At 43.3% G+C, this 22,930-nt stretch overlaps 1 protein-coding gene across 3 annotated transcripts in view; it reads left to right on the top strand.

Annotated features, from left to right (window-relative positions):
• Positions 1-2,799: 2,799 nt before the first annotated feature.
• The window catches only part of LOC124685216 (exocyst complex component SEC8), a 31,262-nt gene continuing 11,131 nt past the window's right edge, over positions 2,800-22,930 (top strand). Inside the window, exons 1-17 of one of the 3 annotated variants that reach the window (XM_047219556.1) lie at positions 2,800-2,932; positions 3,034-3,246; positions 3,372-3,545; positions 5,105-5,209; positions 5,489-5,598; positions 5,886-6,062; positions 9,615-9,753; positions 9,853-9,959; positions 10,913-11,214; positions 11,302-11,468; positions 11,738-11,853; positions 14,004-14,071; positions 14,266-14,378; positions 14,473-14,522; positions 20,660-20,760; positions 22,158-22,270; positions 22,354-22,461. In XM_047219556.1, coding sequence (XP_047075512.1) covers positions 2,876-2,932; positions 3,034-3,246; positions 3,372-3,545; positions 5,105-5,209; positions 5,489-5,598; positions 5,886-6,062; positions 9,615-9,753; positions 9,853-9,959; positions 10,913-11,214; positions 11,302-11,468; positions 11,738-11,853; positions 14,004-14,071; positions 14,266-14,378; positions 14,473-14,522; positions 20,660-20,760; positions 22,158-22,270; positions 22,354-22,461 — 2,220 coding nt within the window. In that variant the 5' untranslated portion in view covers positions 2,800-2,875. Of the gene's footprint in view, positions 2,933-3,033; positions 3,247-3,371; positions 3,546-5,104; positions 5,210-5,488; positions 5,599-5,885; positions 6,063-9,614; positions 9,754-9,852; positions 9,960-10,912; positions 11,215-11,301; positions 11,469-11,737; positions 11,854-14,003; positions 14,072-14,259; positions 14,379-14,472; positions 14,523-20,659; positions 20,761-22,157; positions 22,271-22,353; positions 22,462-22,930 lie in introns of all 3 variants that reach the window. The other 2 variants (XM_047219554.1, XM_047219563.1) reach the window with 2 other exon arrangements.

The following is a 22,930-nucleotide window of genomic DNA, read 5'->3' as shown; positions in this document are numbered from 1 at the left end:
AAATTAGGGGTAAAACCATAACTCTCAAAAATCTAAGGAGAAACCATAATAAATTTGTTTATATCTATCACTTCGAAGTTGTAATTGGGCTAATGATGCCCTTTCATCTCATAATGAAATAAATTAGTAAATCAGATTCTGGTGTTCATCATGTGCTCAGAAGTTTTGTGCATTATCTTTACTATTAAATTCGGATCCGTCGTTCGTACGTGTACGTCTTCCGTCCTGAGCGTCGCTAATTTTCCGAAACAGGCCTTCTCGTCTGCCTGAAGCGGGCCTTGCAAAATATTGGTGGGCTGCGCCCCTCGCCGCACCGCACCGTGCTCCAACTCCAAGTCTCCAATCCCTGCGATGTATACTACCTCAGCCCCGTGCTCGACCTCTCCTCCCCCGTCCCCGCTTCTTCCGAATTTGGCCGCCGCCACCTGCTCCAATACGCGCTGCGGCCGGGGACCTCCCGCTGATGGGCGCGGCGCTGAGGGGAAGTATAGCCGGTGGTGAGAGGCGCAGGGAGCTTCGGTCCGCTGGGGCACGCGAGCTCCAGGACATTTATGACCTTGCGCCTGGCGATGGCCAAGCTGCTGCTGCGCCTGTGCTGTGCCTGGGTCTGAAGCGGGGATAGAAGGGGATATAGGTAAGAGAGATAGAGAGGAATTGGAGGGGCCAAAGGAGAGCAGATGCAATCGGCGGCCAGAGGATAGTGTGTTACCAAGGGGAACTACCACGGGAAGGAGCACAGACGGAGAAGGATAAGGCAGAAAGAGAAAGAGAGAATTGGGGAGAAGAGAGAGGGAAGATAGAAAAATTATCTAAAAATCTTATTAGTAAGTATGTGCACCAGACAGGCTGCCGCTGCACTGTAGTGAAATGGGCGCTGTGTTTTAAGAGCATCCCCACTCGTTGACGCTCCCCACGCCTAAATCCGGCGAAATTTTCGTCAGGATTGGACGAAAATTTGGCCTGGGGGGCAGTATATTTCCAGTTGTGTGCTCCCAAAGCGGCGTTTCTCGGGGGAAAAGAGGATGGCCCGGGGAGTCCGGACGAAAGAAGAGACACGTGGGCGTGGGCGATTGGTTTTGCTCCATCCGGAGTCCCCGAGCGCTCCCCGGGGGGCCGGAGATGGCGTGGGATCGCCGGATGAATTTAGGCCCAAATCTGGATGAAAACGAGAACCTGGGGGCACGACTGGGCCGTTTTTACAGTATGTTGTACGAGTCAAGCGACAGTACATAGCGTGTACCGTGCATCTCTTGGGCGCAGTTAGAATTTTCTTACAGTACTACATTAGCACAAGCCAGCACTAAGAATTCAAAATAAGTCCGGATGTAAAAAATAGCTCGTGGGGGGGGGGGGCTTCTCGGGGAGACGAGTGGAGATGCTCTCTCCACTCGTCTCTCCAACGGCCCGGATGCAAACGGTGCATGCCCGCACATCCGATTGCATCCAACGTAGCCAAATATGGGCCGCGATCATAGATTTTGGCATATGGCCTTTAAATTCAATATAAGCTCGTGGATGAGCAACGCAGCCTCGGTGAGAAAGTCGTCCTTGGACTCGTTGGTCGATGAAGTTCTTGCAGAAGAACCCGTGGTCGCTGTCCATCATGATCTAGATCTACAGATGAAATGAGACAAATGAATTGACCATTTCATCGAACACCTCGCGGGTGGGAGCAATCCAATGCCTACGTAGGGACCTACGGCCTGGAAGCACGATACACGAGAGCTCACCTCTGCCGGCAATGGCGAAGCTGATGACGGCGGGACGACTCGCGACGGCGAGAGGACCACAACGTCGGCGGAAGCGTCCTTCGACGCTGCACCGAGGCCACGAAAGCACAGGCGAAAGCGTCGGGTTGCATTCTACGCTGTCGCACCGCTTGTCGGCATCTCGACGATGGTGGCTGGCGTGGACAGCGGTCGCAAATCACCGGTCGTCGGGTGGCGGCGGAGCGGGGGGAGATGTGTGCGAGGAGGCTGTGTTTTGGGAGGCAGACATGCGGGCCAGGGGAGGACAAAGGAGAACGTGAGAGGCCAACCCACGGTATCCGCGGCCATGCAAACGAGGCCCAGATTTGGACCGGCTTTGGGTCATCCCGAACGACACGTCATCGTTTTTTGGATGCATTCGCGCGCTGGGCTACGTTTTTCTTCCAGTTTAATCCACTCGAACGCGTGGACGCGGGATGGATCGCCTGTTGGAGATGGCCTGATGGTTTGAACTGATCTGAATAATTACAGTATGTTGTACGAGTCAAGCAACAGTACATAGCGTGTACCGTGCATCTCTTGGGCGCAGTTAGAATTTTCTTACGGTACTACATTAGCACAAGCCAGCACTAAGAATTCAAAATAATGACCTATTCTATCAAGTGTATACACATTAAATACACATGACAATAAGCAAAAAATACTAGGTCTGGTAACCATGCCTTTGCCGACGCGATGTTTTCAACAATATAATAAGTAAAAACATGCTATTGTAACCATGCCTTTGCCGATGCGCTGTTTTCTATTTTTAAATCTACCAGTTTGCTGTTTTTGTATTTGAAGCTAACAATTTTTGCTCTTTAGCAGCAAAGCGCGGGCATTGTGCTAGATCTAAGGAGAAACGGTTTTAGGTTGCGCGGTTTTTTTGACGGACGAAAATTTATTTTGGTTTTTTTGACCTACCAACACCACCGATCCGTAATTTATTAGTAGAGATTTATGTTTGGTGTGGTTATGGGGGACGCGAGTGGCTGCTACGTGTCCAGCCGCTGCAAGAAGAAACAGGGTTCCACGAGAAGCTTTGCAGACGGGACCTGTCCTCCCGGCCCAACCTCTCCAGATCTCGCGCCTCTCCGGCAGCAGGGTCGCGCCTCGCCGTTGGCACGATGAACCGCCACCGCCGCGGCATCTTCGACGGCCTCCCGATTCCGGCCGACAAATCCGTAAGCCCCGTTCCCTTCCATATTGCCATCGCTCGATCCCTAGGCTGGAATTGTGATATGGACTTCGAATTTGGGGTCTGGCTGCACGTGCGTGCGTGCAGTACCTGAAAGAAGGGCTGTCGCGGATCGACGAGGGATGGGCGGCGGCGCGTTTCGACTCGCTGCCGCACGTCGTACACATCCTTACCTCCAAGGACCGTGACGGCGAGATCCAGTTCCTCAAAGAGCAGAGCGACCTTATCGAGGACGTAGTCGACGAGGTCGTCCACGCGTACCACCACGGTTTCAACAAGGCGATACAGAACTACTCCCAGGTCCGTCCCCTGGCCCTCGCACCACCTGCCCATTTCTTCTTCCTGGCGGATTATTCATCTTTGCCATTTGTGGAGCGTAGTTGCTGTTTGCACTTTATGTTCATCATTGTGTGGTGTGATCCCAGATCCTGCGTCTGTTCAGCGAGTCCGCGGAGAGCATCGCTGGGCTCAAGGGGGAGATGGCAGAGGCCAAAGCGCTCCTTGGGAGAAAGAATCAGCACCTGGGGCAGCTGTGGTACCGGTCCCTCACGCTGGGCCATGTGATCTCCCTGCTGGATCAGGTTGAGGATGTTGCCAAGGTCAGGGCACAAATTTATCTGTTACTGTCGTGCAACACTTGGCGGCAATGTAATGTAAAATGGAACTCGGAATTAGCTGCTAGAAAATATCTTCTTTGGTTGCCACAGATAAAACCATATGAAAAATCATGAACAAACTGCTTAGTTAAAATGAAAGCTTATCTTACAAAAAACCACTTTTTACAAGTATTTCACTTTGAAGCTTGTTCAGCTATCCAGTGTACACCCTGATGCTACCGGAGCTGACTAACAAGAATAAAATCAATTTCTTCTTTATCCGAGAACACAAACAATATACTCCCTCCATCCCAGAATGTGTGGCACCCTTGATTTCCAATGGTCAACAACTTACTACTTAGACTATCGTTTGTACTTATAATATGTTCACACAATTAGCATAAAGATTATATGAAAATACATAATTTTGCAATATAAATGCAACAATATCATTATAACATTCTCAATTCATATAATTTGGTGCTCTGTATATGTTAGTGGTCAAAGTCGTGCATCAAAGACCGTGCAAAATAAAGCGTGCCTTACATTTTGGGACAGAGAGATTTTTTTTTTTGGAAAACAACGTAATACATCTACCGTTAGAGATAAGATGTTGTATGTTTGCATGGTTTAGTTTGGTGGAGCATAATTCCAATATTCACATGAGAGTGTGGCATTGTTCTATATAAGATTGTCTTGAACGTGCAGTTCTGTGGTGGCGTGCATATCCAGTATGTATATATTGTATGTAGATTCGGTGTTGTACCGAGATGTTGACGTTCAAAATCTGTATTCTGTAAAATAAGAATAGAAACATCTCTGGGATGGAACAAAAAATACCATTTTTTTTAGTATTTTATGCTTTTAAAGAAAACCAGTATGGACTGAATTGATGAGGCCTAGTTCGTGGCATACTTTTCTAAGGTGATAATAGTAACCATTTGTCTGACTTAGAAGGAAAATTCTTTATTAACTGCTAGATCTTTGGGTAACAAATTACAAGTATATTGTCTTACTATTTTTACATGTTTTTATGTTTTGAATATTGTTGATTGTGAAAGAAAAAAACTGTAAAAAACAGGATTTTATAGAGAAAGGCTAGTATATAAAAAAATGAAGCATATTACAAAGAACAGAAAAACTTCAATCCTTCATATGTCAATCATCATAGAATTTCATGTTAATTTTCAATCATTGTTAAGAAAACCTAAGTTAACATTCACATCTCGATAGCAAAGATATGGATAGCAGAAAATCGCACAGATATCTTTGAGCACGAAAAACTACAATCGTCATGTACATTATAATAAATGAATACAATGAAGATAATTTGAGAAAATTAATAATCATGCAGTTGTAATGATCTTACATTTGAAAAGGAATGTTTGGCACGAGTGTATATTTCAACCTCAGCTTGTTTTATGTCCCAAATTTCGCAATTCTTGCAGCTTTAATGATTTTACCTTGAATTTTTTTGGCACGCTGTATATTTCAACCTTAGCTTTCTTTTTGTGCCAAATAGCAATACTTTAATTTCCCTATTAATTTACTGAATCTGGCAGGTTCCTGCTCGGATTGAAAACTTGATGGCAGAGAAGCAGCTATACGCTGCAGTGCAGTTGCATGTCCAATCAATGCTGATGCTTGAGCGGGAAGGCCTTCAAGCGGTCAGTATTAACATAACACTATTTTGGAAACGAGATACACTGTTATTACTTGTAATATGCCTGCTGTACAATGTCTACACCATGTGCTTGGTTTGTCAGAAAACATAAAATATGTTTAGTGATAGTGGGAGCTACCTTTTTTTTTTTTTCCTGTTGAACCGATGTCATGACATACAAGTCGCCCTCCTTGTTACATTCTGTACCTCAAACTATTTCTCCTATCGTGCATACATTCTTTCTTTCATTGTATTACTTTCGTACATTAACAAAGTTTTAAAGGTAGGTGCTCTCCAAGAAGTTCGCTCTGATCTGACGAAGCTGCGAGGTGCACTGTTTTACAAGATTTTGGAAGATCTTCATTGCCACCTATACAACAGTGGAGAATATAGGTAAATCCCGATATCTTTGAATCCTTTTAGTTTGGCATGATTATTCTCTTCTTTTCTGTAACAATCCTATAAATATATATACAATTGCACACGATTTGTTACATCGCACTTGATTATAATGGTGTGATATGAACACCAGTGACTAGAGTATGTTGTGCTCTAGAATCTAATCTTCATTTTGACTTCTTGCTAACTCTTTTGCTAATGTTTACCATATGTGTCAACAATTTACCTATTAAAGTTCTGTCATAGGTCAACACCTGTTCATTTCTAAGTATATGCTGCAGCTTGATGACTTTAAGCATGGTTGACAATGAGGAAGTACCGACTTGTACAGCTACTGGCCGCTTAGTAAACAGCATGCAGCCTCTGTCCAGGAGATCTAGGTCAATTAAAGGTGAAAACCACTTTGGCGGACCGGCGGCTGCAGATGGGATTAGTAAAATTAGTTCTGTTGATGGCGGGTATGTTCAACTTCCTATCACTTCGAAGTTGTAATTGGGCTAATGATGCCCTTTCATCTCATAATGAAATAAATTAGTAAATCAGATTCTGGTGTTCATCATGTGCTCAGAAGTTTTGTGCATTATAGCTTAATAATACAGTATATGACAAGTTGCCGAATACCTGCAAGATATGAACAGTCAAATGAGAGTCCATCAAGAGCCTCCTCGCCTGTCTCCTCTGCCCCCCCTCCCCGGCGGCGTTGCCGTCGTGAGTGAGCCTGGTAGAGGCAGCCAGGTTCCCCTCTATAGTAGGTCTAGGTTTAGGAGTAAGATTAGCATGACACACCCCGCCCCCTTGCCGGTATGATTGCCGATGTGAGGCACAATCGAGATCGCCTGAATTCAACTGGAGAAAAGCAGGGAGAGAGAGTAGCGAGCGGAGTTTGGTTCTATTCCAATCTTCAGACTAGTTCGATGTCGTTCCCTGTGTAACTCCTCTGGCCTATATACTCTGATGCAGTACCGATGAATCCATTCCTCTCCAAGCAAGGCTGGCCCAAGGCCCAGGTCGACAAGGCCCAGTGCATTTACATATATGGTTATGACATTACCGCCCCCAAGAAACATTGGTTGCCCCCAAGCAATGGCTCGGTGAGGTCGATGCGGTGTGAAGGCGGCATATAGATATTCTGAGCAGTCCTGAAACCTGGCAAAACCTAGCAGTGAGTATTTGTTGATTTTTCTTCAAGAAGCATTTGAAAACCTTTTGGCCGATGCCAGGATCCCATTGCTTGTACTCAAGGTCCCATGACATACCAAAGAATGGGCATAAATTTCTGTACTTGCATGGATCTTCTTGTAATTGTAGATGCCACGACCTGTCAATTTTCTCCTTTCTATTGCTTCCAAGAGGCCAACAATGGCATGCCGAAGAAAACACCAGTGGATTCCCAGATTGAGATTGGAAACTTGCAGCCTCTTCAGTTAACTGCACATCCATCTGACACCAGCAAATAAGAACTAAGCCTGGGACGTGTACATACTGAAAGATTCCAATTGGCCAAAGTAGACGTACTAGAAACAATTTTCTCTCATAAATTGCGACAATACCTGGATCCCAAAGTCGTTGTCGAACGATAACCTTCTTGTTTCCCTGGAATCACCCACATGATATTGCCTAACCATGTTCTGAAAGCATTTCTATCCCAAGGGTTATCCTGTCAAGCACCAGCAGATCATCTTCTGACAATAAAATTCCAAAGTGATAGAAGATTGTTTCTGCCTCAGAAATGGCTGGATCCCAGAGCCTGATAGTACCACCAAGTTGCTTCACAAATTTCGGATTGCTGGAGGAGCTTAAGTTATATTGATGCTCCTGTTTGCCTAGTCTGAAGTAACCTAGCCTCCACAGTGGAATTTTACCCACCACTACCAATCACCTACTTCTTGCCTTTCACCAAGGCCCGCACTATTATCATTCTCATGATTCATGTTCAAGCCAACAATAGTTGTGTGACAAATGAGTTGTAGCGAGCAACCACCAGGATCCCATGACCAGAAAAACGAAGCAACATTGCTGGCATATTGCATTTCCCTTAACCATAGCTTCTGTAGCTTGCATTTTTCAGATAGTACTACAGGCAATACCACTCGAACACCACCTGTTCCATGCTTCAAGCGTGTTGTTTTGTCAAGCCCCACCTCAAGTTCATGGTTAGTATCCATATTGTTCTCTAGGAACAAGGATGAACTGCCAACGTGAGTCACGATGTAGTCGGCGAGCTCCTCGAACCATAACACATCCTTGAGAGGGTTATCATTGAACACCTCATCTGCAGAATTCTGCTCGAACTCTTGAAATAGGGAGTAACCTCCAACATGGGTCAGAACCTTAGCAGACATGTCAGTGTCAATTCCTATAGTGTGTGCAGGAGAATCATCCAGGGGACAGGAGAGAACATTGGTCGAACAGCCTGTAGACGTGTTTGTGCCAAACCCGACCAAACCTCGCAGTGTGTTGTTCCCGGCAGTGATCGATCTCGTGGCATGGAGATGCATCGTGGGCATGGAGATGCATCGTGCCACTAGTCAGAAACGCCACCGCGACATGGTTGTTGCCAACGTTGACAGCCGAGCCAAGTGTCGAACACCTGGGGAGGGAAGACGGCATTCGTGTCTGGAGCACCACCACTCACGATCTGATTTGCCGAGCAGAGCCTGGGCGACGAAGGCTTGGTCGTCTGCTGCTCCATTACTCAACCGGGCAAGGACTCCGGCGTGGTAGTGGCAGTGGTTGTCAGCGCCGCCTTCAGCTTCTTCAACATCACGAGCATCTGGTCCTGCCTGGCAGCAATACGACCCAGTGCAATGCTGAGCTGCACGAAGCTCTCGTTGATTGCGCTTAAGTTCTTCTCCGTCGTTGTCGTTGCCACCTCCATCGCGCCGGCACGACCAGATCAAGTGGGAAAATTTTTGTGGATTTTTTGTGTGCGGAATTTTGTGGAAGGAACCTTGCTCTGATACCAAATTGTCACACCCTGCCCCCTTGCCGGTATGATTGCCGACGTGAGGCACGATCGAGATCGCCTGAATTCAACTGGAACAGAGAGAGAAAAGCAGGGAGAGAGAGTAGCGAGCGGAGTTTGGTTCTATTCCAATCTTCAGACTAGTTCGATGTCGTTCCCTGTGTAACTCCTCTGGCCTATATACTCTGATGCAGCACCGATGAATCCATCCCTCTCCAAGCAAGGCTGGCCCCAAGGCCCAGGTCGACAAGGCCCAGTGCATTTACATATACAGTCATGACAATTAGGTCTACTTTTTCCCATGTGAGGTCTGGCGTGATGCCGCGCAGGTGCTGTGCGGCGGTGCTGTCGAGCGGCGTCGTCTGACACCCAGTTTCGTGGGACGGTGGTGCTCCATGGTGGAGTGGCAACCTCCTGGCTAATATGCCAAGGCAGAGGCCCCTCTGCTCTAGCTCAGCAGGCTTCCGGGGCCTCACCACAAGTGGTTTCGTCCCTGGCGGTGTGATGCAACTATGCTGTGGTGTGTAGAAGTGGTGGTCATGGAGCTGGACCTGACCGCTTTTTCAATTCTGCATCTAGGGTGCTTAGTGCAAAAAGTTGGGACTTGTCTGTAATTTCTAATTTTCTCGTGGTCCTCCATGTACATGTTTTTACCACCGCTGAATAAAAGCTTCTAGGTCCCTCCAGGGCCTATCCCTGTTAAAAAAAGGCTCAAAGTATTTTTTTTTGTCAAACTCATGAATTATTACCTCGAATCACTTCACTTAACGCAGTCAAGTGTCTCAGAGTATTTTTTTTGTTGAACTCATGAATTATTACAATCACTTAAATTCATGTCTAGGAAATCTATATCAGAACAGTAGCACACATATAAACAGGTGCAACATCCTTGTTGAGTTGTTTTTTAGCGAAATATGTTACTATGGTAATCATTTCTTGTCGTTTGCATCAGAATTGATCAAGCTATTGTTAAATGAATGAATACACTGACAACTTCTGAGTGTTACCTACGTTTTGATTTCTGATTATGTTTTCGTATTTTCAGTTCTTCATTTGATGGCCCAGATGACGATAGTAGCTTAGACATGCGTGAAAGTGATGGTGTGCGTGGCCGGAAGGATTCGACGAGCATCTCTCGCAAAATCCCGAGTTTTCTTTCTTGTGCTACACCAGATGAGTTCCTTGTATGGCTTACTCTGTCCTGAGTGCATCGTGGGTTAACATTATTTTGGGATCAGATTGCTTGAAACTTATTTATTTATTTATGTTTGATGCTGCTTTAGGAATCAATGATAAAGACCGACGCTCCTCTCAATGTGAAATACTTGAGAACATTGGTGCAGTGCTTATCCATGCTTCAAAAGGTTGCAGCTGCTGGAGCTGTCATATGGTATTCATTTTTTTGTTATATATTTTCTCACACCGAGTGGGCTTTGGACTTATTCGACATTGGTCTTCGTGCAAGTAGACTAGATAGGTATCCGTCTTCCTAAGAACAAGGATTCCTGATTTGCTACTGAATTCAGGGAACATCATAAGATTGAAAGTTCACTAACATACTGTATTTCTCCCAAATATGTGATCCATTGTTTATATTCCCACAAAATGGCGATCTTTGGGAAAACAAAGCTAGTGCCCTCCCCCTCTTCTGAGAGTATCCGGACAATAATATTGAAGGACATCTTGTCTGCTAATGTTATAAATAATGCTGTGTTAACTCAGTTGGTGGTTCTGAGCATGAGAATATCGCCAGTGCTGTTTCAGTCATTAGCAAGTGAATACTAAAGAACATTGTAACTAGCAGTTGTGTATGTGCAATGCACACGCTGGCAAGCGTAAATGAAGCCACATGCACATCGACATATTCTCATTACGTTGTAATGGAAGCATTGAACTTGGACTAAAGCACATGCACATCGACATATAAAATTCTCCATGAAACCCATGAATAAACAAAACAAACTGTTGTACAAACCCTGAAGGTAGACCCGCAATATTTCCTAGCAACAATTCTTGAGGGGTTGGTATCATTCCAACGTAATGGTGAAAGAACATGCAGAGTTTTACGAATTGATGACTCCAATATGGAGAGGTGCATTGAGGGAGCTAAAATGGGAGGAAAGGATAGGCAAACATGATAAATAGGTTATTAAATAGATTACTCTTGTAACTAAGAGTTGTTAGGAGAGAGTCTCAACTATTTGCAGAACTACTGGATGATAATTATGAATTAGAATAGATATGTTTGAATGATTGAGATTGGTCAGGAGCAAGAGAATATCGCTACTGCCATTTCAGTTATTAGTTTACATTTCAGTGTAACTATTTGTATTTTCATAACAGCCAAAGAGTTCGGCCGACGATTCACGATGTTATCACTTCAAAGATAAAATCATATACGGGAGAGGCTTCAAAATCCAATATAGATAAAATTGGAAGAGAAACAACATCTGATGTGTCGCACTCACATGGACCTGGCACCCTTTACCAGTTGTCCAAACAGAAGACGAAGAATGGGGCATTGGCAGTGGCAACACAACTTGTTTGTAGTCCCATCTCTCCTGCTATGGCGCCCACAGGGGATGCTCAGCAGGCAGCTAGCAAACTTCTTGGGTCAATATTCGAATGTCTAGTTGACATACTAGGTAAGTGCTCAGCTCTCACTTTCCTGGGTCATACTTTAAGCTAAATCTTTTAATTATGCATGTGTGAAAAAGTTCTTCACTTGCCAGAGAACCATATTACCGTCGGGGAGCTTCTTGAACAAAAATCATCAACTGAAGTTGAAAATGTGAATACACCTCACGTAGCAAATGGTGACACAAGCTGGAATCCAGATTCTGAATATTCCCAAGCTACTGGTGGTTTTAGTGTTGCTTTCTCTCTTTCTGTTGTTCAGGTAGCCATAACTTCTCTGTTATCTTCAGTTATGATCTTTTGTTTGCTTATACATCGTCCACATTTATTCATTTTGAAATTTAATGTAACACCATGCATCCCATTCCTGTTGCTTTGAAAGGGTTTTAGAAAATATAGCATATGAGATTGTTTATTCAGCAGAGGATGCTATCACGATGACTGTCCGTTTTGCAATTAAATAGATAGTTCCACTACTGCAATATTCTCTTTTATTCTAATGTTCTCTGTCTGCCTTCCCTTTTTTATTAGAGTGAGTGCCAGCAACTTTTGTGTGAAATTTTGCGGGCAACTCCAGAAGCTGCTACCGCTGATGCAGCTGTTCAGACAGCTAGGCTTGCAAATAAGGACCCAGTGAAGGAAAAGAGGCAAGTCTTCGCCTATCAGTGGAATAATATAATGATTTCTATAAGTTTATTACATGTTCAGTTAAGCATTACTAGGACAAAGCCCGTGCTTCGCTACGGAGCAAATTGCAAGTCTATCCCAGCTAGTGTTGCACAGGACACAAGCATCGTCCTTCTGCTAGCACCCACCATCCATGGGCAAGGTTACATAGTTGTGTTGTACACTCATATCTCTCATGCCTATTTCTTTCATCGCTCTCTTATCGTCCCATTGCACAACTCATCTAGAATTATGACGGCCTAAAACAAAAAAGAAATTAAAAGAAACAATCTTCTTATCTGCAACGGTTGTTTTTTTTATTAAAAAACAATTGATAGGAATTTTTTTGCATCCTAGTCGCACAAGCCGTGAACGCCTCCTCCGCACATAGAGGAAAGCAAAGATATTATCAGGGTTGTAGTCAAGGTACAGATACCTGGCGTCTGTTTGATGTTAATTTTGGAGAAGAAACTTATACTAAAAAATTGCTAGGAATATTTTGGAATATATTATTGTGATGTGGCATTATACCAGGACACCCGTATGAGAACTTTTACTATTTTATGTTGCATTTTGAACCTCAGCTATTCAGATACATGATACGCTAAATTAAAATAGAAACTATCAAAAAATATAGAAAAGACCCAGCGTTAGCTGTCGATGTAAAATGCATGTAAAAAAATCCAAATCCATGACACAAAAAAATTACTGAATACACTCCGATCTGGATTCGCATGTCCCGTAACAATTATTAGTACCGATTGACCTGGCGATCTCCACCGCATCCAAGTGAGCCTCTGCTCGCACCATGCCAATCATGCACACCACACACGTCGTGTTATTTTTGCAGATGTCCTAGTACTACAGCCGATGCTGGCCCAGGCCCATGTCCTCTGACTGTTGCGGCCAAGCGTGCTTCCGAGCTCCTCTAACTGCACAAGCGCTGAGGAAGGCTGGAAGCGCTGGCCTCCGCCCTGCCCCGCCATGGCCGTGGCCGGAAAGCTCTGCCTCCTCAAAGTTAACGGCTCAGATTTTCCGACTTCATAGTTGACTTCAGCAGGCAGCCCACAATTCCTCCGTTTAATTCTCACAACACATATACAGTACTTATTTAGGCAACCACATCTTCTCCCATCAAGGCTCTATTGCTTGTTGATCCCCAATCCACTTGCTGATACTCCACAACCTGCCAATGTATATAAATCGGTGGGTGTTCATGTCAGGGAGCAAGGTGGGACTAAAATTGACTCGTACCAGCTGTTGGGGGTTATCTGATCCCATCCATCGATCGATTCCTAGGTGCCTTGGGCTCACACGATTTGGGCCGTGTAATTGTGCAGCCTTGACGCATTATGAGAAATATGGAGGCGTTGACCCAATCTCCCTCATCCATTTGTGATCGTTTAGCCTAGTCAGCAATTTAAAAGCTAAAATTATGAAGTTAGTTTTAAAATTTTCTTATGGGATATGTTCCTATGAATCAAACGGCTCGTGTAGGAAATTTCCATAGGACTCAAATCCTACACAATTCCTATATGCACACAACACATGCCCAGGCCATGCACACACTGACACACACACACACACACACACACACACATATAGACGCATGCCATTCACATGACACAGGGCTCTAGTTTGAACCTCTGACGTCTTGGCGTCACGTGTACGACGTATCCTAGGGCTATGACACAATGGGTTTCGTGAATAACAGATAAAGTGTCTTTTCCGCATATAGCTTATATTTGAGTGTTTTCAATTAGTTTATACTATCCAAGTTTTATCATAACCTAACCAAAATTTGGATTTATATGGTGTGCTCTAAAGTAAGGTTTAACAAAATCTGGTTCCATTTAGAACTACGATCCAAACCACTGCTTAGAGAACTGTTACTGAATCCGCACCCACAAATCTAAATGGATATGATCGTTCTTCATCTTCAAAGTACTATGCCTTTGGTGTAGCACATTATCCATTATCACTTGTTTAATTTCGAGATAAGGGTCTGTGACTTTTCATAAATGAGGTTACAGAAGAGTATGAAAGTCCCAATATTGGAGAAAGACCTTCCATCCTCTTGGGTTTTGTCTCTTTTTTTACATCTCTAAACTACTAAACTTTGTTATTTCAGGGATGGATCAGAAGGCCTTTCTTTTGCTTTTCGTATTACAGATGCAGCAATCTCTGCGCAAAATGAAGGTATGATCTAACCAGATTACTGTGTATCATATGAACTCAACCTTGTCTTCAAAATACATGTCCTCTGCTGTCAATTATAGATTTCGCTCTAACGTCAGCTAATTACTGCTGTCACATGGTTTTGCATTCTCCTTGGCTATTATATGTATATGCCATATATGTTCAGTTCTGATCTATTGTGATCAAAGTCTCAGGTCAAGGATGGCGAAGAAGCTCAACTGTACCACAAGAAGGGTATGGAACAGCAAGCGTCATACCTGATCAAGGGATCTTCCTAGCTGCATCTGTTTACCGTCCTGTCTTTGAGGTGACCTGTCTTATACTTCTCTTGTAATTCCTATGATCCTATTCCCACCACAGTGATATTACATAGTTATTCATGATGATATTCTGTTTTGCAGTTTATGAATAATATAGGATTGGTGCTTCCTCCAAAATACTCGCAACTTGGGTAATGTGCTAAATCTTTTAATATCGATTCTGATTAATGTTTGAAATTCTCCATCTGTACTTCGTCGCTATTATTCAGTGTTTACCGTAACTCCTAATAACCTGAGTTATATATGTTCGTTAGTGACACGCGGTTTATAGTTTTACCATGTTTCTGCCGCCAGCCATCATTTTTCCTCAATAATAGAGGTAGTATGCATATGTATAGATGAATTTTAAGGTGTCGTTTCTCGATGTTCCTGAGCTTGGACTTAAAGATGTCACAAACTTATGCCCCACCTGTTAGTTGTTTTCATGTTTTTCTAAAAAAGTTTGACAGACCCATTTCTACCCCTAATTTTAAGCCAGCTTTCTCTACCTTATCGGGCTTGATCATGCGAAGAAAATCCCCTAAAAGGAACCCTTAATATGATTTACTGACCGATTTGTCCCTCTATAACTACCAGAAGCTTATTGAGCTTTCTTGTGGCAAACAACAATAGCTCTTCGGATTTTCTTTTGCGTAAATATAGCAATTGAAACTAAAAGAATGGGTTCTAGATATCTGTTGACAAGTACCTGTTTATATAGTAAAAATGGACTTGTATAGTGGATGGCCTTTATTAGTTCTGTGCACACCATCACTTAGAATTTCTCCAAAGAGGCTTTTACCTTAATAATTGAAATTTAGAGTAACTTTCTTATCCGTAGAAGTGAACTTATTTTAATCAATGTTCTTTTCGTTCACCCATAATGTGGTTTGGTGGAGTGTCAATGGACTTATTTATGTTGACTCGTTCTGACATCTCATCTGCCTTCCATTAATATCATATTTTTGGTATTTCTATATGGTGCACAGTCAATTTAGCGTATACAAGACCATGTGACTCCTCTCCCCTCCTCCACAAACCAACATTGCTTCTCTCTGTTCTCCATGAATGTTCTTTTCTGGTCATGCTCTTCAAGTTCTTCCTATCTTTCTCTTCCATTCTGTGGCTGGTCGACTAAAGTAAACATGTATCCCGGTAGCAAGGACAACACCAATGTATTCATTTGATTAGCTATGGATTTCCACTCCCTCTGTATGTGTTCTTAATCCACAATTTGCGAGATACACGCCTTCCAGAGGAGCTGTTGCAGCGCTTTAGTAGTGTTATTGTTGGAATCTAAGATTAGTGTAATAGTACTCTAGTAGAGTCTAGAATGCTCTAGGGGAATTGGAGATTAGTAGTCTCCTAGGAAAGTCTAGAATATTTCAGTAGTGTGCTAGAATCTAAGTTAGTTTATTAGCAAAGTCTAGAGTATTCTAGGGAGTGTTAGTATAGTAGTAGTGTCTAGACTATTCTAGTGTATGAGTTAACATGTAAGCCTAAGTTGAGCTATATATATGAGAGGGTGTGGAGGTCCAAGTGACCAACCCATCCACAATTTCCCCAAAAGCCTACATGGTATCGAGCTAGAGGCGGTGATGGTGTGTGCTACGGGCTGCCTGTGGTGATTCGGTGGAGTGAGGTGGAGTTCCGCAAAATCCGGGGGAAATACAACGGACGGGCGAGAGGAGTGGAGTGCTGCCCGGGTAGAAGTGTTGATGTGAGCTGCTCGCAGAGGTGCGGAGCCAACCGTCTGCAGCGTTCGGAGTGGTGGTGAATCTTGCAAAGTTCGGTGTGGTGGTGAAGGGAGCAGCTGGGTGAGGTGCAGCTGCTTGTGGCTTGCAGTGAAGAGGGAGAAGCAAAGGTGCTGATTTCGCGTGTGCGAGTAGAGGACGGAGGAGAGACCTAAGCTGCGTGTGCAGCCGGAAGAAAGATCCGGAGGGGTCGAGAGATCCGCAAGAGTAGGTCAAATATAGCGAGAGAAGAGAAGAAGCACATAAGCTGGTTTGTTGGTGATTTTCAGCAATATTGATCAATGGGGGAGAATCAAACAATTGAGAAGCTACTTGAGAAAATGACTCAATTGCTCAAGGAGATTGAGAAGTTGAGACAATCAAGGTAGAGTGCGAAATTCCAAAACAAAGTGGAAAAACAACTGTCCTAGGAAATTGTGTGAATCTTGCACAAACGAAGAAGCAATCTCAAGTCGGGCTCCCGCATTAAATGGAACTTGTTCAAATTGGATTCTGGATTCGGGAGCATCAAGCACATGTCACGGGTAAATGGAGTGAGTTTGCATCATATACTCCACATCCATCCATGCATAAAGAGACAATCCAAACAAGCGGATGGAACTTATCAACTTCGTGAAAGGGGTCGGCACGATGAAATGCACTCCGTCCATTACATTGTCTTCGGTATTATATGCTCCATCGTTTCCGGTGAGTTTGGTGTCTATGAGCTCTTTGGTTGATGATATTGATTGTCGAATAATTGCCGATCGATATAATTGTATAATTGAAGAGAGGAAGACTGGAAGGAGGCTTGGGATAGGTGTGAGACATAAGGGATTGTGGTACTTGGATAGAAGGGAAACCGATGAAGCGTTGTGCACTTGCTCTCACGGTTGTTACCAATGATGATGAGGCAAGGTTGATACTCCAACATTGTCGATTGGGCCATATGTCCTTTGATACTATGAGTAAGATATTCCCCGAAGAAATGAAGAAGGTGGACAAAGAAAAACTTGTGTGTGATGCATGTGAGTTTGGAAAACACACCAGGACATCATATGTGAGTCGTGGACTGCGGAGCACGTTGCCCTTTGTACTCGATTCACTCGATGTATGGACTTCCCGGTGGTCTCGTTAGCGGGATGAAGTATTTTGTCACCTTCATTGATTGCTACTCCCGAATGACTTGGATATATCTTCTGAAACATAAAAGTGAGGTGCTTACATGCTTCAAGGACTTCTATGCATATGTCCAAAATCGCTTCAACGCTAGTATTCAAATTATCAGGACAGATAATGGGATGGAGTATGTGAACAATGAATTTGACAATTTTCTTTCCCAAAAAGGAATACTTCATCGAACTTCATGTCTTGATACTTCTCCACAGAATGGAGTAGCTGAAAGGAAGAATCGTCATCTGCTGGAGGTGGCTCGATCACTTATGTTTACCATGAATGTGCCCAAATTCTTGTGGAGTGAAGCGGTTATGACTGCTACTTATCTCATCAACCTAGGATGCCCTCAAGAGTGCTTGGGATGAAGACTCCATATGAAATGATCTATGGCCAAAATGAGTTCATCGTTCCGCCAAAGGTGTTTGGGTGTACTTGCTTTGTTAGAGACCATAGACCTTCGGTGGGAAAATTGGATCCTCGTCTTCGTGAAGTGCATCTTCATTGGATACCCATCCGGACAAAAGGGCTACAAGTGTTGGAGCCCTAGTGAGCGGAGAACATTTGTTAGCATGGATATGACATTTAGAGAGTGAGCCGTTCTATGGAGAGAAGACGGACCTCAGCTCGTTGTTTGACTTTGACTCTCCTAGCACAATCGAAGCTAGTCGAGAGGGGGAGAGTGAACTTTTGAGGACAAAGGAACATGAACCATCCAGAGTTGTTGTTGGTTCAATTCCATCTCCTACAAGTGAAGAGAGATGGACAAAGCCAAATGAGGAAGAAAATCTAAGGGTGTCTACAAAGAGACAAGCTACAAGTGAAGAGAGATGGAGAAAGCCAAACGAGGAAGAGAACTTGAAAGTGTATACACGGAGAAAATCGCGAGCATGAGCGAGCAGCAACAACGAAGTTCCCACGACAAGTGACACACGAGTGCGGGGGAGCAACATGCTCCAACAGGTGTTGAAACCGATGAATTGTCCGATGACGCAGGTCCATCTATTACGAGGGATTCAATGGACTTGCCCATTGCCTTAAGAAAAGGAACCCGAGCTGCAGCTAGAAAACCTCCAAATTGGTACCGGGAGGAGCATGACATTGCTAATTATGTATCATATGCATCTCTATCTACGAACTACGGGGCCTTCATCGCATCATTGCAATCTGTGGTGATCCCAAGAGATTGGAAAGAAGCAAAACAAGACCCAAAGTGGTACGAGGCCATGTTGGAGGAAATGAAAGCTCTTGAGAAGAACAATACATGGGATCTTGTTACTCTTCCAGCTGGAAAACGTCCAGTTACTTGCAAATGGGTGTATTCCGTGAAGCAATCCCCGAAGGGAAAATAGAACGATACAAGGCAAGGTTGGTGGCAAGGGGTTACGATCAAACATATGGGATTGACTATGACGAGACCTTTGCGCTCGTTGCAAAGATGAGTACTATAAGAACTCTTATTTCTTGTGTTGCTAACTTTGGCTGGCCCTTGCATCGACTGGATGTCAAGAATGCTTTCTTGCATGGAGATCTCCGGAAGAAGTTTATATGGACATTCCACCTGGCTTTAGTAACTCCAACACCCAGGGTAAGGTGTGCAGATTGAAGAAGTCTTTATATGGTCTCAAGCAGTCACCAAGGGCATGGTTTGATAGGTTCCGGAGAGCCATGCGCAATATGGGTTACAAGCAATGTAATAGGGATCATACCGTGTTCTATAGGCATTCGAGGCGTCGTATTACCATCCTTGCGGTTTATGTGGATGACATTGTTATCACTTGGAGACGATAATGATGAAATAAGCCAGTTGAAGATGAGATTGAGCCAGAGAATTTGAGGTTAAGGATCTAGGACAACTCAAGTATTTCTTGGGTATTGAGATTGCGAGATCTCCTAAAGGAATAGTTATCCCTCAACGGAAATATGTGTTGGATCTACTCAATGAGACTGGTATGCTTGGGTGTCGGCCTGCTTCAACTCCTATTGAGCAAAATCACCAGCTATGTGCTCAGTCAGGAGATCCAGTTAATAGAGAGCGCTACCAACGGCTTGTTGGTCGACTTATCTATTTATGCCATACGAGACCTGATATATCTTATGCCGTGAGTGTGGTGAGCCGCTACATGCATGACCCAAGAAGTGGACATCTAGAGGCAGCTTATAGAATTTTACGCTATCTGAAAGGAAGTCCTGGAAAAGGTCTATGGTTCAAGGCCAATGGGCACTTGAGTGTGGAGGGATATTGTGACGCTGATTGGGCAAGTTGCCTTGATGACGGAAGGTCAACATCGGGCTTTTGTGTCTTCGTAGGAGGAAACTTGGTATCTTGGAGGAGCAAGAAGCGAGCATGTGGTCTCAAGATCAAGCTGCGAAGCGAGTATAGAGCAATGACGGTGTGTTTGTGTGAGATGTTATGGATGAAAGGCCTCCTATCGAATTGAAGCTATCGCGGAGAGGGCCATTGAATCTTTGGTGCGACAACAAGTCAGCAATAAACATTGCTAACAATCCCGTTCAGCATGACCGAACAAAGCATGTGGAAATAGATCGATTCTTCATTAAAGAACGGCTTGACGAAGGAACCTTGAAGTTAAGCCATGTAACCACTAGAGAACAAATAGCAGATTGTCTAACCAAAGGATTAGATAGTAAGGAATGTTTGTTGGCATGTAACAAGATGGGAATGATAGATATCCATCGCCCATCTTGAGGGGGAGTGTTGGAATCTAAGATTAGTGTAATAGTACTCTAGTAGAGTCTAGAATGCTCTAGGGGAATTGGAGATTAGTAGTCTCCTAGGAAAGTCTAGAATATTTCAGTAGTGTGCTAGAATCTAAGTTAGTTTATTAGCAAAGTCTAGAGTATTCTAGGGAGTGTTAGTATAGTAGTAGTGTCTAGACTATTCTAGTGTATGAGTTAACATGTAAGCCTAAGTTGAGCTATATATATGAGAGGGTGTGGAGGTCCAAGTGACCAACCCATCCACAATTTCCCCAAAAGCCTACAGTTATGTAGGGAATTAATGTTTTAAATTAATCATTGATGTTTTAAATTAATCCATGGAAACAGATAGCGCCTAGTTAGTGATCGTGTGATTCAGAACAATGAGGCATGCACACCCTGTAACTCTTCTCAAATTTCTTGGATTGTTGTCTTTGCTCCCGTGTACTTCTATATTCTCAAATTAACATCATTTCAGGACACCTTAATCAATTTTTTCTAAAATTAGACCATGTGGACAGAAGTTTCTCAGTGTGCCACATGGAAATGATATTAGTAGACCGAAAATATTTCCGGTCATTTATGCTGTTAAGTACGATTGAAATATGTGAAATTTTACACCATTGATATATTGCATTGTTGTTACTCTTAAATTTCTGCAGGAATGATGGGTTATTGGCTTTTGTGAACAACTTCTTGAAGGAGCACTTCTTGCCAGCTATATTTGTAGATTATAGAAAATGTGTTCAGCAGGCTATATCTAGTAAGTCAAGTAGTTTCAAGCAGTACATAGCTACTGTTACTAACCACTTCATCTACTGTTATGTTGCATTTTAAAATCATCTTCTTTTTTACTCCAGAAATTTGGTGGATTATGATTTCTTTTTGGAAAAAACTGATGTATTGCGTTGTAACATGTTGGAGAATCTGATCAGACATGGGGCAATTACTGCATTCAAATACCTATAATTGCTGTGATTTTGGCCTTATAATATTAAATGCATGTAGAATATATGGAATAAGGACGGTGCTAAGTGGCAAACGTTCTCTGTCACTTGCGGTAGCTGCCGAAGGAACTGCCAAGGAACCAACTTTCTCTGTACTGATGTATTGCATTAGTGAAGATAAAAAAAGGGCTAATGCCAGCAAAGATTCTCCCTCATATGGGAGTTCAAAATGCCAGCAGGATGTCGAGCTCTTTTTTTGTGGGTGCCATTTCTGAAAATGCGCCGTGGGGTGGGTGGGTGGGGGGGTGGGGGGTACATGGGGAATAAGTTGAAGGATGGAACATGGCTATCGAGAGGAGCATGCTTTGAATTGGATGGCTTGCCCGTCACGCACTGGGAATCGGACGACTTGTGCGTCGTTTGGACCTAAGAGCATCTGAGGAACTTTCGGAAAATAGTTATTAGTTTGGGCATTTCACACCATGAGGAATATCACCCATTTCCGATAGGAATTCAGGGTTCCAGTTACCTAGGAGGCATATGAGTAATTGTATTCAGGGTTCCAGTTACCTAGGAGGCATATGAGTAATTGTACATGCGTATGTTAAACATGATACAGCGACATGGCTCTCATAGTGTTATGATCATTGGATCATGTAAATGAGACAAGATTCGATAGGGAAGGTGGAGAATGGATTGATTAACCCCTAACAACATAATAGATTTTAACTAATCTGTACTTTCCTAACGATTGTGCAGAGGGAAGGGCGGGCCTGGCGCAGTGGTAGAGTATCTCCACTCGTGTCCTGGAGGTCCTGGGTTCGAATCAGCCCCCTTTCATAATATAATGCAAGGGAAAGGCTTCCTAGAAATACCTTTTCCTAGACCCCAGAATGGGTGGGAGCTTTCAGCACTGTGTACGCCCTTTATACTTTCCTAACACTAGGAAATGATCCCTCATTAAAGAGATACTTCCAGATAACGAGATATCATCCTTATTTGGTGGGACCTAACACCTGGCTTGACATCAAACACCTAATTATCCGTTACATTATATTGTGACCCTATCATGCATCTTTGAAGAAGTGTGCTTAAAAATAGTTTGGCATCTTGAAGTTCAAACTTGTGTTTACATATAATGGTGGCTGCGGTAGCCTATTCCTAAACTTTTTATCCATGCACATTTGAACAACTTTTTGATATCGATTGGCAGGTCCAGCAGCATTTAGACCACGTGTAAATGCAACCTCAGTATATAGTTCAGTAGTGGAGAATGGGCGCCCTGTACTACAGGGGCTTCTGGCTGTTGATATAATAGCCAAAGAGGTAATGCCCCAGTAATTGAAACATTACTTTTCTTTCAGGCCTTGATTACATTTAATATATTTATTTTCTCAATCTCTCCTTAGGTTCTTGGCTGGGTTCAGTTGATGCCGAACTATGCCACTGAGCTTGTTGAGTATGTTCGCACATTTCTGGAACGTACACATGAAAGATGCCGTGCATCATATATGGAGGTATAGCTATGCACTTATCTGTATTCTGCAGTTTTCAGGAACATGCAATTCTTATTTGTGGAGTAAATATTTATATTGTAATTATATGCCTTTTTCTGCCTCTTTTTTTTTCCCCCTCTTACGCTGCTTATATGAAATGCAAGTTAATAATCAACTTCTGAGAATCAGCTGGTGTATATCCCATATTACCTGCTCATAGAGTTGTATAGTACATATCGTGGTCAGTGTATATTTTTACTGAGCTATTGCCATATTTAGGAGTTAACATACACTCTCGCTAGAGTGCGGTAAAATATGTTACACATGTACTACCCCCGTTTCAAAGAATAAGGCTCCTCGTTTTGCGTGTTTTTTTTCTTTGACTAAAAATTACTCTAAATATACAAAGATTGTTGGTTTAAAATTTAGCATCATTAGAAAGTGTTTTTCAATATGAATCCAACGATATCAATTACATACAATATAATTA

Source organism: Lolium rigidum, chromosome 1 (assembly GCF_022539505.1).
Source record: "Lolium rigidum isolate FL_2022 chromosome 1, APGP_CSIRO_Lrig_0.1, whole genome shotgun sequence".
Lineage (NCBI taxonomy): Eukaryota > Viridiplantae > Streptophyta > Magnoliopsida > Poales > Poaceae > Lolium > Lolium rigidum.
Note: the sequence above shows the minus strand (reverse complement) of the source record. Positions and strands in the feature narration are given on the sequence as shown.